This window comes from Antedon mediterranea, chromosome 11 (genome assembly GCF_964355755.1).
Source record: "Antedon mediterranea chromosome 11, ecAntMedi1.1, whole genome shotgun sequence".
NCBI classification, from domain to species: Eukaryota; Metazoa; Echinodermata; class Crinoidea; order Comatulida; family Antedonidae; genus Antedon; species Antedon mediterranea.
The window spans coordinates 8,537,071-8,556,497 of record NC_092680.1 but is presented as its reverse complement, the minus strand read 5'-3'; the positions used below and the strand labels follow the sequence as shown (position 1 = coordinate 8,556,497).

The following is a 19,427-nucleotide window of genomic DNA, read 5'->3' as shown; positions in this document are numbered from 1 at the left end:
TGATCACGTCATATTCACTCTTCAGTGGAATACCGTAAGCATTCATTATCATCATCGTAATTAAACGGTCAAATAAGTAATTAAATAAATAAAATAAATTATATGCTAGAAAACTGTTCAGTTTTTCAATTATCGACCTCACTCCAAATTCAATTGATGTAAACCTATTTAATATTCATGCTGATTATTGTGTAGATTACCACATAAAAAAAATCACTTCAATCTATATCCATTCTTTTGATAAACGTTTTGTAAGAACGTTCATTAGGTAGATCAGTAGCTATCTTAAATGGCCACTCGCCTTAAAGGAATCATTCTCTCGCCGTAAGCTACCATATAATTTTCGGAAAGCATTGTAATACGAAATAGACGCGATAAAATAACAAATTAATGGATGCAGGCCTAATAATATTTGATTTACTTATTTTCATACTATACAATATTTAAATTCGTTATGAATCAGTTTAGCGACCGACAGATTTTAATCGCAACGACTCTTATTGATAATGCTCACAATAATTATTGTTATGATTGCAATAACTTGCAAATAATTAAAATTATGTGAATTATTATTTAGGAAATAGTTAATATGTTATTAAACTATTACAATCAATATTTTTTTTATAATTAATGATATTCAGATTATTATTATTATAAAATATTATTTGACATTGTTGCAGTGTTTTATTGTTGTTATTAACATTATTATCATCAGTGATAATTGTAATCTTTGTCTTATGAGTTATTTGTGTGTAAAATGTTTTATAATGATTTGATTTTCTTATATTTTTTTTTGATCAACAATTATTGATAAATATGCAAACTACCAGTTATTTATTATATTATAATCAACCAAGATTATTTTTTGTTTATTTCAGCTTCAGAATATTGGTATTTTAGTTCCTGTTTTGCCCAATTCGATTTACATTTAAAATAAGACAGAAATATATGAAAATGAGACATTCTGTTAGAAATGTCGTACAAAAAAAACCCCACACAATTCATATATTGAAGAGAAAGATAGTTTAATACAAACCTATTGAACCGTTACACTTATAACATTACGGAATCTAAAACATGGAAAATGCTACATGATCATTTGAACATGATTGTAACAACTACTACCATATAAGGCAGTACGTGACGAGCAAACTGTTAATACATGTGAGCTTAATGTACCAATAGATTTGTAATTAGGTATCAGGTGGTCAGTCTTGACCAATAAAAAGTCAAAGTTTGATATAATTAGCATATCATCTAAAATAACTCATAACAGGAACTATTAGTACGATGACACATGTAAGCTGCTGCTATTGGGCCTTTAGCATTCGTTAAAACACTTACACATTTAAAATTCAAGCCCAATATTTAACCGCTTTCAGTTATACTTATCGTCACTACAATAAGTGCTCAAAATTCAACACAAAATCATTAAACGGTTTTGAAATTGCAATTTTTCCCGGCGGCAAGAAAACACGTATAATACTGTACGTTAGCGATCGATTTGTATCAAAGATAAAATCAGAACAAAATAAAATTTATTCTAGGACATTGTAACAAAAACACATTTATAAATAAATCTTTAATTTTGTACATAATAAATATCAGAAGAAAACGGCCTAGCTTTATCAATAAAACATATAATTTTGGAATGTCATGGTTTAAATTAGCAATCATTAACAATACATTTTCAGTAACATAATGTAAAGGACAGAAAATCTACTAAGAGAGGATGTTATCTTAGATGTTCCTTTGTAGCCTACAGGAAAAATAATTTTTATACATTTAACGCAAATTCACTCTATTATCATGCTATACCACAACACAGTGTGAACATCATGGAATTGTTTTTTAAAGATTTCAGTACAGTCACATATGACTAATAATGTGACTTATAAAACTTCACATGAGATACATGTGACCCCGTATTACAGATTTGCCTAGATACAGTATAATATACATTATTCTAAATGCAAATCCTGTAGCTATAGCTATAGGCTACTGAACAAGATTTCTAAACACTTGATCAGCTCTTTTGTATACGCATGTGTATGTAAACATGCTTTCAACATCTTTACTGAGTGTTGAAATCAGTATTAACAATTAATTTACCGTTCCCTGAAGTGAATTTAAATTCATTAGGTTAATTTTAATTAGTCTTACTTTGCATGGAAGTGACAAAAAAAGATTAAAATTCACATAACCATGTTTTACTTTGAGCAGTGCCATGATTTATACTGAGTGACGTCACTTGTCAGTTTAATAAATGTAGTCTAATTTGATCATAGTTCGTAGGCCTTACTTACTTTTGATCAGTATGCCCGATTTCATCATTATATAAACAAGTTTTAGAAAACAATTTTTCACACTATATACATTGATAGTCCAAACAACCAATTAATTGATAACTGACATTAAAATACACATTTCGTGTTGTTTCTTTAACATTTGACGTAGGCATCTGTTTAGGTTTAGAAAGAACGCCACCGACCAATTTGCGACGGGAATTTTTCTTTTTTCAAAGGTATCTTAACATAATTATATTAAATTATATCATCGAATTATTTGTTTTAAGACACTATACTGACACATTGAGAATTCCAAAGCAAATAGTAATGAGATTACCTGTGTGTTTAATAGTCGACGACTTAATGACATTTACGTTTAGAAAGATACAACAGGGTTATTTCTATAGTTGTCTTGTGTTTCTACGAGCTTGTGGTGCTTTCTTCTTTGAGTAGGTACTTTGAGTTGAAGTGCCCCTTGAATTGTCTCCTTCAATTATTTAACAAGACCACTTTGCGCCGTTCAACATCTCATCTTTAAAATGTAAAGTACAACAGGAGTATATACAAACGTGTGCCTAGCAGCAAATACAGGCAAATAATATGTATCTCTCGTATCAAGTTCGTGGAGGTTTCCGGCTTTCACGAGGATCTTTATTTGATGTGTTCTTTACTATATCGATTGCCTCATCGAAATATCCCGTTTATAGAAGCAGCGTGATGCTCTAGTGCTTTTCTACGAAGTGCTGCTATACTCGTTCCACGCCACATATCAGCCTCTTGAGACCCACATGACATGTCACCGGCAAATACCGTCGTATTCGTACCCGTAGGTGAGGAATTTGATAGACAACTAGCAGACGATACCCCTGGGAAGGGGGTTTGATACATCGATTGCATTGCACTGTTTCCACCCATTGAGAGCGATCCTGATAACGGTGAGCCCTGTCCTAAATGTGGTGCGCAACCGGGCTGGGATAATGACTGGCCCAATGTCTGACGGGGTAAAGTCGGGGGTAGGGCAAGAGGTGGCGTACTACCCATTTGTGACGTCATTGATGACATCACCGGCCATCGAGCATCGGTTGTGTGAAAGTTGCAGAATGAATCTGACATTGGTGAGGGGAATTGTGGTAGTCCATGTGAAGGCATTAGTCCTCCAGTTGTCCTAAATACATTGGTGGTCTTCTTTCGTTTCTTCCACTTGGCACGTCTGTTTTGAAACCATACCTGTAAAAAACAATGTATCATTGTAAATAATAATAATTGTGTATTGATCCTTTTTTATCATTGACTATTTAGAAATGAATATTCTGTTAATTATAATTTAGCCAATATGACACCTAATTAATGGAATGGGTATTTGTACGTATAATTTTAGGAAATAGTTATTAGATCTCTCTGATCACTTAACTGTACTGTACTGTCTGGTCTGAATTTAATTGATCATATATTATTAGTTGTAGTTTAAAAAAACCATAATAAATATCAGTAATAATAAGCTAAATTAATATATAATTACCACAATTATTAGGTATCGTCACCTTTTAAAAATATTTTAAAATGGGATTTCTTATTTCCTACCGTCGAGATATATGATTTTATTCAAATGAAATTTTTCATAAGATATGCCTAAAGCGTAAAGTGTATTAGTCTGTAAATCAAATACAATGCATTCGATGATGATGCCAATTCTACGAGAATACGGATAAAAATAGATAATTAAGACAACATTTAAATAATTAATGACCGAGAATATACATTAAGTAAGATTTAACCGTATCGATTCATAGCACAATGAATCAAGTCAGTGGATGTATGTTAACGCGTAACTGCAATAGTCTAGTGGTTGGCGCTGTCTTAGCAGGCGGATGGGAGAATAAACCCGCCTGGCTTAATCATAACAGACGACGTATCTTATCTTAATGTGGCGCATAATGACATCTCGTAACTCTCTTAGCTTTTCATCTTTCTGTCATTTCCTACGTATTCTAAATCTATAACAATTCAAAGTTTAACGACGACTTCCATCTTGTTGGCAATAATGCGTTTCACGTTTAAAGGAGGTTAATTTTCACGGAGAATTAATCATTGTAGGAGGTATTGAGTGTATTGAGCAAACATCATGTTTTCGGTACAATTTAACATTCAACGAATTTAAATTCGTGTTAATGAAATAAAAGGTTATATTTAACAAAGATGTATTGCATTTTAAAATCTAAATGCGACAAACGTTTCTGATGTGTTCACGGAGTCATTTTTTTCTAAATGTATAGACGTGATTTGAATTTTAGAACATGATATAGATAAGATGCATACGTATTTTGGGAAAAAATATCATTGTTCACTATAAGCGCCCGAGGGGCATGTTCGCTGTCTTTACCCTGCTTTCAGTCCATAATCGTAGTAGGTATTAAATAAGTGAATAAATTTGATGCAATTAGATAGACCTGTCAGCGAACGCAATCGACTGTGAAAAGGGAAATAGGAAAATGCGTACATTCCTATCAGCGAGATGTATGATGGCTTTGAAATTACTATCTAGCATTGGTTTATATTAGGCCTATTTGTAAGGTCTTTGAGTTGTAATCCTCGGGCCTGATAGCGTGTTACGTGTACTATGGGATGGTGTACGTTAGTCAACTCCCTAACGCTTCTTAGCTTGATACATCACTGTCAAAAATCATGAAATCCTAGCTGCGTTGATAAAATACTTGCTAATGCTCAAACCAGTAGAGTACTACCGCGGGGTATTCGTTGGCTATTCAATCTCGTCCCAACGTCTTAACTTAATGTCCTCGGCATTAATGAAGACGATTCCGTAGATGAATTTGATGAAGTCAAATACTGCAAACAGACGTTGGTGATTTCACTAACGACAGTGTGATAATCACCGGCAAACATTTCGCCATTCATTTGCAGTACGGACAAACAAAACGAGGGGGTTAATCGCATTGCAGCCATTAGATTACACAAGTGTCTAAAAGAATACAGAATCGAGCAAACTCGTAGAGAGGAAAGACAAATTACCAGAAATTGTTGTAAACGAAATAAATAAACATTTATGAAAACAGACATCGAATAAAATCGCAGTTGGGTTTTGAATTAACGAATGTTTTTAATATTTTAAAGCTATCTCACGTCTATAATTGCAGTTTAAAATCACAACACATTTTTTCTTACAATGTTGTCAAAGATTATTAACATAACCTATGTTATTACTAAAACTATTTTGTTTCGTTCAGCGACTTTGCGAATTCAACGAACTGACATTTGTTTTTATAAAATTGTTAGGCTATAGACTTAATTCTGTAATACTTACCAGCGTGTTATATAAGAGTTAATTATAATATATAATACTAATAATAACAAGTTGTTTTTAATGATGATTACGATAAGATTATGATTAATAATAATTACAATAATAATATTTAGTAGGTTTTAGTACAAATGATATCTTTATTTACAGTAATTAATTATTTAAATTATGACCGCATTAATTACCTCATACAGACCATGGAGTAACAGACTTTATAAACCTTTGGTACTGTATCAGATTTCCCAGAATTTAGGATAGAACTTTGATTCAATCCGTCACATAAATACATGCGACGTCTGTATCATAGACTCTCTAAACCATAATCTAATCTTCCATGATACAGGCATCACCTGTGATACACACGATTACTGAATTTCCCTATGATAATTTCCCTACAAAATGTAATCTTTTGTGGAGATGAAACAATTGCCTTACATTTCAATATTCACATTTTATTTCTTTGAGTCCACGTAAAATAATTTTAAGTTACAAAATATTTGATTGATTTATAATGTCAATATTGTCAGTCTATTATATTGATTATAGTTAATCAAATATATATTAATATATAACATATTTTAATATGGAATGATGCTTATGAATAATTGTTCGCGGATAATATATATGTCATGCATAGGGTTGTTTTAAATCGCTGTAGTCGTTAATATGATAAAACAGAGAAGCCCATCGGGTGAATATCGGTAAACGATCATCGGAATGAATAAAACAAGTATACATACATAATTAGCTAACGGTGTTAATTCACGATATTGAAGATAACCGTTCTATCAATATAGGTTATACGGTGAATAACCAAGATAAATATAATATCTAATTTATTATCCGCTAAAAATAATAATTATATAAAATGTTGTTACCTCAAAATATTAGAAAATAAATTGTTTTATCTTATATTCAGTTATTATTAACGCTTTAATATTTTATACTTGTTTAAATGTTAATTTGATTCAGCAATATCGAATCAGGGATTATGGAATGTAACATATCTCCTTGTATACCTCGAATATGACAAAATAAAGAAATTTACGGTAGGCCTAACTAAGGTAAACACAATCAAAACTAGGCCTAAAAATTATTTTGAAGAAAAAAATATTCACTGTAATTCTTTTGATAAAATTAAATTTGTTTTCAATTACCGTACTAGATTAGACGATAAAAAAATGTTTCCATTTATTTATATTTGTTCAATAAAATAATAAACTAAAATAGCTTGGTGACTTTTTCACTATCCTCATTACATTCCAACTGAACGGTAGAAAACCCCGTTAAAATGCAATCAATCAATCAAATATTTGTAAAACGAACATTATTTGAAACAGACACAGTACGCGTTAAATCTTTTGTAGGTCTGCCTGTTATACGTAAAGTGCGCCGCCAACTGAAAGAACCAGTATAATCTTTTGATTTCCATAACGCCGCCGTAACGAAGTACTATACACACTTACAAATAAATCACCAAATTCAACTTCATCTTTTACTTTAAATCATCAATAAAAAAAATATGATTTCATAGAAAAAACTAAAAAGTATTTAACTTAGTTCACAGCTTCAGCTTCAAGTCATCGTCCTGTTTAATGTGTTATGGCAAATGTAAATTATCAGGTAATCACAAAATCACACAACTAATACACTACAAAATGAAACCAATGAACGAAAACAATTGCAATGTGAACCAATAAAGTAAATTAAAGTATATAACATTGAGTCACTTTTACTAGATGATTAGGAGAGGTCAGGTCTTAATTATTGTGATACGTCGTCTTTACGGCTTCCATTTCGGGCGGATTATGAAGGTATTTGCTTGTTTTTGAGTATTGTACGCCTAGCTTTTTACTCTCTGTGTTCTTTAATTGACTTCTTCGGACGAATACTGTCGACGAAAATTGGCGGTAAATCAAAGAAACTAATTACACGAAAGAGCATTCGAATTAGAGGAAATATACACAATTTTAGTTTGATTTTAAACAACATTACGTGAAAGAAAATAAAACAGTAAAAATTATATGGATTAAGTTGTAGGAGCTTATAGTAATCATAACACAAATATTGAAAATTGTTTTTATATATATTATAATTTAAGTCGGATATTAAATTTAATAGATCTATTTGTTAAAAAATGAAAAGAAGTGATTATATTTCCGGTGTATGCTAATGTCAATGTACTGATGATGATAACAATAAAATAGATAGATGATGATGATTATAATAAAAACGTGGGTGGTTTAAAGTTTCTTCCTTATCTGTATAAATACAACTTTACATAATTTGGAAGACCCGACATATTTTTCAATAGACAACTGCAATATTAATATTTAATTATAATAATATTTTAAGTTTACATTATAACATTTAAAATGATAGGCCTACATTTATTTTATCAGCAATGATTGAAATAATTGTTTTATTTTATTGTGTTAATCAATTTCATTTGAAAATGCAATATCATTCATATTATAATTGTGCGATTAAGTATTGATATTTCCATAAATCAAAAAATATCAGTAATAAACGTAAGAGATTTTAACGACGATAATGGTCTTAACCGGATGCATACAATAGTCTATAAAGACTTGTATATAGCTTATTGTTAAAGTCATCTTGTGCGTGATGTATTACGACCTTTTATTTCGCCACTTTTCCAATTAAGAAAACGCACGCTTCTTACTCGCTTTCTCGTATAAATCCCTTTGCCTGGGATAAACATGCATTAGGGACCATTATTAATAAATAATGCGCTATCCACTGACCGATAGCTACCAAAACAGATAATGTGAAAGAGATTCTCGTAAGCCGTTGTATAGTAAGACAATACTATATTCGTGATTGATAACTGATTTATGCTTTATTGTTTATGAACGTTTGGAAAAATTATCCTTATCATAATCATCATTATCTTTAACATCATCATAATCATCATCATCATCAGGCATTATAATGTCAAGTATCAGGCAAATTCTGAAAGACGGAAGACAGTATAGGCATAACATAGGCTTATCACATGTGCCTGGATGTGGGCCAAGTTTAAGCCTATCACCTATGATACAGGCATCAAAGGTGTCTTACAGAATTTACCGATGATACCGTATAAAGTATATAGATCAATGAATACAAAGAACCACATCTTTATCAGTATTGTGCACCATCATTTCTCGAGCCATCTTCATCAACATTATTACGATGATAAACACCATACCACATAATACAGTAATTAACCATAGTCAAAGGTCGTGTTATTTGCCAACAGCCGAAGCTTGACTTCAACAAACTTAATATTACCGAAAGTTTATGATAATACGTAACGTGAATATAGTCTATTCGTCGTTCGCATGTCTTCGAGTATCATATCTCAAGTAATAAATTAAGTTATGCCTGGGCACTTCACAAACAATACACACGGCACACGATACAGAGGTATAGCTATCAATGACTTAATTACAAGAAGTCTCGACACAAATAAGACGAGTCCGAATAAACCCAGTCACGGGAGTTCCTGATTGTGATTTTAATCTCGGGCGCGTGGCACACGTGCCGAATCGATACATTTTTTTGCTGCTAGCGGTAGGTGTATTACAGAAGCTGTGCTTGACGGCCGTTTCATTGACTTCGTATCCGTTTTTCTTGGAGCCGATATCGACAGATTCTTGCTTTGTGTAAATAACAATAGGCCATGAAATGATGCAGTTAGCGGATCATGACTTCAACCGTATCAACAGTTGCCTGTTGAACTTTTGACAGACAGTTTTTATTTATGTTTTTAATTATATTTGTTCAATTTCATTTTAATTTTTAAATATTGTAATTATATACAATAACTATATCAAATGGTTGATAAGTTAAAGTTGAGAATTGATGTGGTTTGTATTTATTTGTAATTAACTGCACGATTTATTATTATATGTAGGCATATTTATTTAAACATATCATCTTATTTAGTAACACAAGAAAATAAACGTTTTGAAATTGTGGAACATTGTATTGTATTTAAATTTATTAATTTAATTTATTAAAATAATGACTAAATAGTTTAGTTTCACTGACACATTCATATACCTCAAATAATTGCAACCGAGGGAGACCGGGCCTTGTGACCGGTAGTTTTTATTTTGTGTTACTATAGGCTCCTATCAAACTTGGAATTACTATAGAAATTTAAGTTATGCAAAAGAAATAAAAATAAATTAGTACAAAATGTATTTTGTATATATTATATTAACTATCACGAACTTGTGGAAGAACACCTTTATTTTATGGTGAACGAGTTTTATATTTTGTACTTTCATATTTTATAATTTCGTGAATAAAATAATAAAGATTTTGATTTTGATTTTAAGCTTACTAACGATTGTAACTATTGTATGACGTATTGGTCTCTAATTGATAAAAGAAGAATAATTATTTATGCAAATTAATTTAGTGAACAAAATCAAGAGGCACCTAATCCTTATTGTTATTTGATTATTAATTCAGTTGTCTCAGATAATTGGCCCATACACTGAACAATGATAGAACAACAACTTTTAAAAGACACGTGGAATATTATTAATAATTAATGATCTATTGTTTGATAGTTGCATAATATTTGATATAGATAAATGCGTCAGTCAAATGTATAGAGTCTATTGTGCCAATGCTATTGTTGTTAATTTGTGTAATCTTCTGTATATTCATTGCATCCATCTTTTAAACACGTGACAATAATTGAGGAATTATGATAATAATTGTATTATCTTTATTAAGAGGTCTCTCCGACTTAATAGGAGCAGTAATCAATTATAGTGTATCTGAAACGATTGATTGAAGACGAATGTATAAACGTTTCAGAATAACAGAATTTTTAATAGAGTTCATGATGTTGTGTACTAAGAGATTGGATTCATTAGGCTACCTATTGTCTACCCGTGAATCTAATTAAACATGCGTATCGTATGAAAGGAATGAAAACGACTCAAAACTATGTACATGACAAAAAAAAGACAACTAAATAAACGTTTTCATATTGTTTCGAAATGACCCATGTGGTAATGTCACGTAATGGGGCAATTTGTATCCTTTTTAAAAGTAAATACTGTATTTGTGTTAATAATAATTAATAGACTAGGTTTTTGCCTTGCTCTACGTCCGACATTCGTTGGTATTGTTTAAATGTAGGCCTATTAGATTTAATGTAAATATTGATTGAATTTTAGAATTTCTGGGATAGATGTTTGAGTACAGCCAGATCAAATATTCAATTACTCGTACGTTTTTGTATAAGCCTACTTCAATCTTGTCTATTCAACATAAATATACTGCAAACAAAGTATTTCTTTCTTAATGTTGTATGTTTATAAAAACATACAACTTACGATTGTAATTGAATTGCTAAATAAATAAACTTAACTCTAACTGTTTTCTATGTCCTAAGAAATACAATGTCGTTTTTATCTATTTAATTTTCAGTAACATTTTAACGTATAAGGATGTATCTACTGTAGTTTATCTTTAACCTACCTCTAAAACTAACAATGTCAGTTATAGACTACACACATAGTTTTAAGTATAGACAGTGAAAAAAAAAAGATAGAGATTTTCTACTGAATACCGTAATAGTTTAGCATATCATTTATGTTTACCGCCGATCTGTCAAGCAATTTTAAAATGGATGATAAACGTCGTTGAACTCCAAAGGTATTTGATTTAACATCAATTTAATATTGTACACACGTACCTGTACCCTAGACTCTGTTAGTCCGACTCGCATCGCTATCTCCTCTCGCATAAATATATCTGGATAGTGTGTCTTTGCGAAATTTCGTTCCAGTTCGTTCAACTGCGCTGGGGTAAAACGCGTTCGATGCCGCTTCTGTTTTAGCGGTTTATCGTCCTCAGTTGTGGATACCCTGGTGACGATAGAACCATTGTGGTGGTCTGTGGAACTGGGTTTCGTCCCGTCACTGGTTTGGTGAATATCATGCTTTTGGCCTAGAAAGATATTAAAATATGAAATTATATCTATTTTGACATGTCGTATTTATAGATATTGTATTTTGTAAAAAATGTATTTGTTTATACACACTTTTCAGTTAGAATTATAAATTTATAAAATAGTGAATCATAATGGCTGTGAATAAATGGAACAATAACAATTGTATTTGTTACGGTATTTTATTTAAAAAAAAAAACAACAAATGAAATATAAAATAATATCCTATGTATCAATTATTCATTCATGATAATAATATTTTGTAAACATTAATAAAAATAAATAAATGGGTTTTAAATGATTAAAACCCATTGTTTGTGGGTGGCGTCAAAATGTAATATTGACAAACAGGCTGATACTGATATACAGGCTGATACTTGTGCAGTCTCGTCTCGTTATTTGACATTCATTTTCCTTAAATACACAGAATGAATATGTATAATAAGCTCTATCATTGAATGATCATGATAAAACTAGGGCTTACATACTGTTGTATTTCCTAAATATGTAAATAAGTAGAAAAGCAAGCATCGAATTTGTAAATCCTATGCACGAATATTATTCGGAAAGGAAAAGAAGCGACATGATGCTAAACCTTAGGTTTTTTTAAATTAGATGCAACGTGATAAAGCCTTCTGTATCTGTATGATTGCATCTTTTTCAAATCTTTGTTCTTAATTAATGAACATTAGGAAAGATAATCGAAATATTGGAATTCCAAGAGCTGTTTTATCTCTGGATCAACAATCCTATCAACACTATAGATGATTTCTATCAAAACGATTATACGATTTAAAAAACCTTATAAACAAGTTGTCCAGTTTGAATTGATACAGAGATATATTTGAAATTGTCAGAAACAATTGTAATATCCTGGATGATGCGTTTCTGAATTGCAATCTTCAGTTGAGATACTAATACCGAGGGTAGGTTACAATGTAAGGACAGCAATCATTTACCTTAAATATTAATACGTAAAAACACTGAAAATGCACAGCCAAAGAACTAAATTAACCACAGTTATTGTGCAAGACGTTTCAGTGACAATTCCTGCCCACAGTCAGAGCTGTACTGTTCTCATAAGATTATTAATAAGCCGATGATGGCCCTTTGATGTTAGTTAATTGCAGTAAAATGCTCCCTCGAGTGCCGCTAGCCTAAGCCATTCAGCTAGGAGGCTACACACTCAAGCCACGAATTTTATCATCACTGTTGTAACTCTTCAATAACCTAGATTTGACAGCAAGGTCTCTTTTTGTGTGAATAGTTTTAAAATGATGATTATTATTTCTTTGAAGTAATTTGGTGTAAATTATTTCGTCTACCTCAGACGTGACATTCCTTATTATTTTTTTTTCTAATTTTATTTATATCTTCTAACATAGGCTTACCGTAATAAATGAAACCACTAAGTAACCTAGCATTTTGTTATGGTTTTCCCAAACGTTGATTTAGTTTATTTAAACATTTAATAAAACAAATCACGCTATTGCGTATTTTTGTTTTACTATTTTAATATATCTATATCTATTCAGTATTTCAAAACTCAACATATTCTAAGCTAAAAATCAAATAGACATTTTATTTTTAAAGATTTGTTCAGCTTTGAAATAGCTGTTTTATTAAACATTTCTTTTAATTGCTAGGCCTAAACTATGTAATTATCATTAAACGTTTTTGCTCTCTCTTGTACAGTTTGTGTTATATAAAATCTCCAAAAGATGTGTTATTTTCAGAATGGAATCGTACTGACGAATATTGACAAATTGATGATGACTAAATATTTATCGGGGAAGAATGAATTTCACCCTTTCCTGTATATATATTATATATTTTGAAAGTAATTTGAACAGTGTCAAGAACAATAAGCAACGATTTTTTGCTACAAATTATTTTCAATAATACGTGGAATAAGTTTTAGATTTCATGCCTTTGTTTTGAATAATGTGAAAGGAGGTAGACTAAAAATGTCGTTAATTGTAAATTATTCACAAGGAAGGAAAAACTTTTTTACATTAATTTATCTATTTAGATATATTATTAGCTTTGTTTCAATAATATTTATTAGCAATAGTATAGTTGTATCCCATAGTATTAATACCATTAATAAGTGATGTCGGCGAAAGGTATAATAGATATGTAATAGAATAAGTCGATGCATTTATGATGTAAATGTAATGCTTGGAGGCGAGTTTTGACGGTGAGGTTTTTGCTTGATAGCTTTCAATGATTCACATTCGAATAAACTTCTCGTCTGCATTTCTATTCATCTTGTCTCTGAATTACTGTAAAAATAACATAGTATTATCTGATACGATAGTAGAGTACTATCGATACTGTTTTTTCTTTCATCGTGTTTTGCATGCAAATAACAATCCTTTAACCTTTAAACATAATGTTTGCTAAACATATTGTCATAGCATCTATTTAGCATAATGTATTTGTAATAGAGAAGTTAACCCATACAATAGTAATTATTTAATCTATTATTATTTAGTAAAGCGACGTTTAAGAATTTAAATCATGAATAATAGCAATCGTATATTCTTACTACTAAATCGATAAAAGTAAAAAAACATGTTAACTAGTTTTTAGAGATAAGTTATTAAGTATCATTATATATAATAAAAGTATTCATGTGATGAATTATAAAATCAATATAGGCAAAGGAAAACATAAATAATTAAATAAATCCTAAAGATATTAAAAAATAATAATCACAGTAGGCTATATATTTAAATTCTACTGTAAAACGATTAAAAAAAAGTCTAAACTAAAATCTACAAACAGGTTGCGCATGTTCCTGTATCAAATTATTAATAATAATCAATAAAAATGATTCACAACACAAGTAAATAATGATAATTTATATTTATATAAAAGATAAATAGAAAATCACCAAATAATTTCCATGTAGTAATATTAAAGCATAATTTGTATTTTGAATGTCGACGTATAGTAACATTTATTGATTGTTAAATTTTAAAATTGTCGTGCAATTATTTTCATAGTGCGTTTTCAAAATGTATTGTAAGATTTGGCAACAAAAAAATTAAATTTTATAATGTAATCTGTTATATAATATATTATTATGATTATTATTGACTTACGTATGTACGTAGCAGAAGCTATTTGATCATTGAATTATGTTATATATACGTTTGATTGCCTCTATTTATTTCATAAATATTTACAAACAAAATGTTATCTACTCTTTATTTCAGATATATAAACAAATTAACTATGTAGACTCCATTACAATAAGCAAAACAAAAATATTACAGTACTTACAAGATACCGTAAGCTTAATATAAAAGTATGAAATATTATTTAGATATACAATTTAAAATTACGAGTCATTTTAATATATTATTTTGTATTACTTTGTTGATGTATTGAGATGAGTGGGCAATTGTAGGAAGAATGGAAGGTTTACTTATAGCCTTCTAAGTTGAACCCTACTAATTATAAACATTCTATCACAGCGATAAATGAACTATAGTACCGCACAAACAAAAACACATTATTTATAATATGTCTAAAATTTCTGAGAAAATCATTATTAAAACTGGGAGCCATTTCTATTATATCATAGAATTTAAATTGTATCTAATCGTGTTACAAAGAAGTTTAAAATTAAAATGCATAATTAAATACGTCTATAGTTTTAGGAAGTTTCAGTAATAATAATCACAATTTAGGCCTAAAGTGTTTCATTATAATAATAATGTTTAATATCTTTATCCTGAAAAAAAATCCCATTTTTAACCTTATTAAATCAATTACACAATAGTAAAATTATATTCAAATACAAATGGAAGTTTAATTAATTGAACTTGTAGGCCTACTTTATGAAATCTTATTTTCGGATTAATAAGAAATTCGTTAGCTCGTTTATACAAATTATTTTAAATTTTGAAGTTATATTTATATAAATAATGATGAGAAGATACCGATATAAACGTATGTAAGCATAATCTAAGAAAGTCACAAAATCATAGTATTTTAGTTGAACATAATTAAGAACGGTATGTTTATAATAGAAAACTTACGTTTACTGAACAAAACCCAAAACGATTCACATTCTATCTAAATCCGTTTCTATTTGTCCGTGTTTTATTTACAATATAAATCAAAAGCTCAAAATGTTATATATTGATAAAATAGATATTTTCTGTAAAGACTACAGACGTCTATGGAGTATAAACACGAAGTGACAAACTTTGAACGTTCTTAGTATCTTAATCAGTGTGCCTTCCAAATACAGCCGCTCGCCTAATCAGCTTTCTAGTGAAAGTTAACTGCAATAATTGCCCTAACTCGATTTATCGAATCTAATTTGTTAAGGCATATTCCACCGAGAGATAAAGATTGAAAGTAAATTAGATGACAGCAATAGCAATATAATTACCCTGGTTGTGGGAAGATGTGAAAAAAGAGGAAATATTTTAGGTTTGCTTACCTGTGTTATGTAGCGTTGCTGAGCCGAGTAACTTATCGCTTGTTTCGCTCATGACAGATAATATACCCTCATGCGGGGATAGGTGTAGATCGCCCATGTCGTCCATGTCTATCTTTACTGATTTAGTAAAAATTAAGAAGAATGCGTAAAGGTTTCAAACTCGACTTCTTTATAAAGCAAACACATTGAGATCTTCCTGTTGACTCGCTACGTCAGTCACGGTTATTACACGCGCGACGAACCAATCGCAAAGCATCGTAAAATAAAATGTTTAGGTCTCTTTAAAGACACGCCTCCTAGTAGAGCAAGCAATACACAGTTTTCCTTTATCTCTCCCCCTGCCTGTGTACCTATTGTTCGAATGTAATAAGGATACAATAGGGAGATTTAATATTGATGAACATGCTCTTAATTTAAAATTAAAATTTCCCGTGTGAACGGACTCTAGGGAATGTTCTAAAAATTAATAGAACTAAGTTACCAATGGACCACCTGTTGAGATGTATTTAAGTTAAGTTATCTAATGGTTTGTTACATAATTAGCAGTAATTAATTTTTGCAATTAGGCCTAGATAAAATGCTAATCTAGCTGACTATATATTATAAGAACATGTAAATAAAGTTTAAATAAAACAATTCCCACGATTTTTAAAATGCTAATTGGCCTACTATCTTTCAAGTTATTAAAAAAATTATTAAATACAAAACGTACATAAGAAAAAAGCAATTTCATAATTTCTTTTATCCTTAAAAAAATCATGTTGATTTGTAATTATATTGTTCTTATATTTAGTGTAATTATCTAGTAAGATGATAAATAGGCAATATAATAGATATATTTAATAGGCAATATAATAGATATATTTAATAGGCAATATAATAGATATATTTAATAGGCAATATAATAGATATATTTAATATTATGCAGATTAACGAATTAATTGACTACCGTATTCTGTACAATTAAGTTAAAAAAAACATCTGCAAATCCTACTTAACTTCTTAACCAGTAAGTTTGTTGTAACAGGGAAAGATGCAACTTCTCTTGCCCGGTTGTACCGTAAAAATAATAATAATAATCAATTATAATAATCAATAATAATAATCAATAACAATAATCAATAATAATAATAATAATAATCAATAATAATATTCTTTATTTCAACTCGATTTGACAATTTGAAGTTTAACAATATTATTATATATATATAGACAATACTTTATTTATTTATTTTAACCATATTTAATGAGGTGATCCATCCAGCAGTTGCTGATCATTTGGGACCCTCAGAACAGATACAATACACAAAATACAACAAAAACAGAAAAGTTAAAGAAAAACAAAAACCAAAAAATTAAGTAAATAACATAAGAATAAAAATCTGAATAAGAAAATTTGTTAAATTAAGCAAAAATATATATAAATATTTAGATCTAATATTTTACAATTTAAATCTGGAAAAGGATTACATAGTTTTGAGAAAAGTCATAAGCCTAGTTTTGAAACGAATTGCGGATAGAATACCGCATAAAAGCTATTATAAAACGGACACGCACAATCAGTGAAAACACAAAAAATATAAACAATTTAAATACGCATAAAAACGGCAAATTAATATAAAAAGACAAAATAAGAACCATCGGGAACACGATATTAAACATTTTCACAAAAAAAGAAAGGAAGAAAGGAAGAAAGGAAAAAAATAAGAAAAATAGTAGATAAATATTGAATAAATATGTTTTTAATTGTTTCAAACAGATTAATAGGTCTATCATCTTTCTATCATCTTTCTATCATCTTTCTATCATCTTTCTATCATCTTTCTATCATCTTTCTATCATCTTTCTATCATCTTTCTATCATCTTTCTATCATCTTTCTATCATCTTTCTATCATCTTTCTATCATCTTTCTATCATCTTTCTATCATCTTTCTATCATCTTTCTATCATCTTTCTATCATCTTTCTATCATCTTTCTATCATCTTTCTATCATCTTTCTATCATCTTTCTTCATAGTATACTTAATTACTATTATATTCTAATACTCTATATTATTAGTTTTGAAGACATGGAATGGCGAACTATATATATCACTTAGCCTTTGAAAACATAAAATCATCCTCTTTTCGTGTCTTTTTTTCTATCTATCTCCGTTTCCCTTAAAAGGTAATTAAAATAGATACGATATAATTATATAATGTTGCAACAAATAAAAAGTAAACTGTCCTAATTTAGGATAATGCATGAATAAATTAAACACCGTACTTCAATATAAATAATTTGTTTCATAGGTGGCAAAAATAGATAAATTAGAATTTTAAAACGGAACACACATTGATCCACAGTTAAAAGTAGGAGGAGGATACCACTGAATTCTATTTTTTAAAACATTTTATATAATGTTTATTTCTTTTACACACGAATGCATATTTATTGTATAACATATATAATTCAGTAGGAGTATCGACACTTAGTCCTATCTATTTCTGTATTTGGAATTATAGACTTGTATCTAAATGACTTGCAATAGTCCGTTAGGATTTATCTAATGACAATCTGACAAATCCATCCATCTACTATACTGGGATCGAAATATACTGTATATATATATATATATATATATATATATATATATATATATATATATATATATATATATATATATATATATATATATATATATATATATATATATATATATATATTGTTTGAAACTCAACAGTTCTTTTCAGAACTAATATACGTTGTGTACCGCAAACTTTTTATCAATATATAATATATATATATATATATTATTATTTTATTTAGGCCCGATGCCAAGGATAGCGAATGTTTACTCAAATAAAAGGAGGACATTCATTGAGAAGACAAGCACACACAACACATTTATTTCAAAGTTGTACTGTAAAATTAATTCAAACGATAAAATATATTAATTCACACTATAGGAAAAAAAGAACTTTTCCTGGACCGTTACGGTATTGTTTTATTAAATATTATGATTATTCAATTTCTAGACGGATTAGGTCCTACGTTATTATACGCCTTTATACTTAAAATGGATTACAATCATCCGGTAACCTAAAACCAAAGAAAGAATGAACACAAGAACTAGCTTTAGAATCATTTGTTCTCAAAATGAACTTTAATTAAGTTGCGTACTAATTAAGCATATCGAAGTCAACAGGTATTCACACGTGATGAACAAAGTAACCTTGGAAACCGAATCGGAAATAATAAGCAATGATATGGTTGATTGCATTTGTCTATTGAACAGGGTGTTTACAACTAACGGCTATAATCGATACCAACTTACTGTTTACTCGTCGTATTCAAAGTTATTAAGCTGATTTCCTTGATTTATTCGAGGAGTTA

At 29.5% G+C, this 19,427-nt stretch overlaps 1 protein-coding gene across 1 annotated transcript; it reads right to left on the bottom strand.

Moving 5' to 3' along the window:
* Positions 1-884: 884 nt before the first annotated feature.
* On the bottom strand, positions 885-16,161 carry LOC140062140 (homeobox protein orthopedia-like). The gene is made up of 3 exons (XM_072108207.1): positions 16,050-16,161; positions 11,333-11,586; positions 885-3,515 (listed from the first exon to the last, which is right to left on the bottom strand). Exons 1-3 carry the CDS (start codon positions 16,153-16,155, stop codon positions 2,973-2,975), a joined length of 903 nt encoding a protein of 300 aa, XP_071964308.1. The 5' UTR covers positions 16,156-16,161; the 3' UTR covers positions 885-2,972.
* Positions 16,162-19,427: the final 3,266 nt, after the last annotated feature.

Bases quoted from the DNA above. Each gene is read 5' to 3' on its own strand.
- LOC140062140 (XM_072108207.1), bottom strand. From the start codon at position 16,155: ATGGACGACATGGGCGATCTACACCTATCCCCGCATGAGGGTATATTA. The intron at 11,587-16,049 runs GTAAGCAAACCT...ATATCTTTCTAG, and splicing joins AGCAACGCTACATAACACAG to GCCAAAAGCATGATATTCAC. The intron at 3,516-11,332 runs GTACGTGTGTAC...TGTTTTTTACAG, and splicing joins TAACAGAGTCTAGGGTACAG to GTATGGTTTCAAAACAGACG.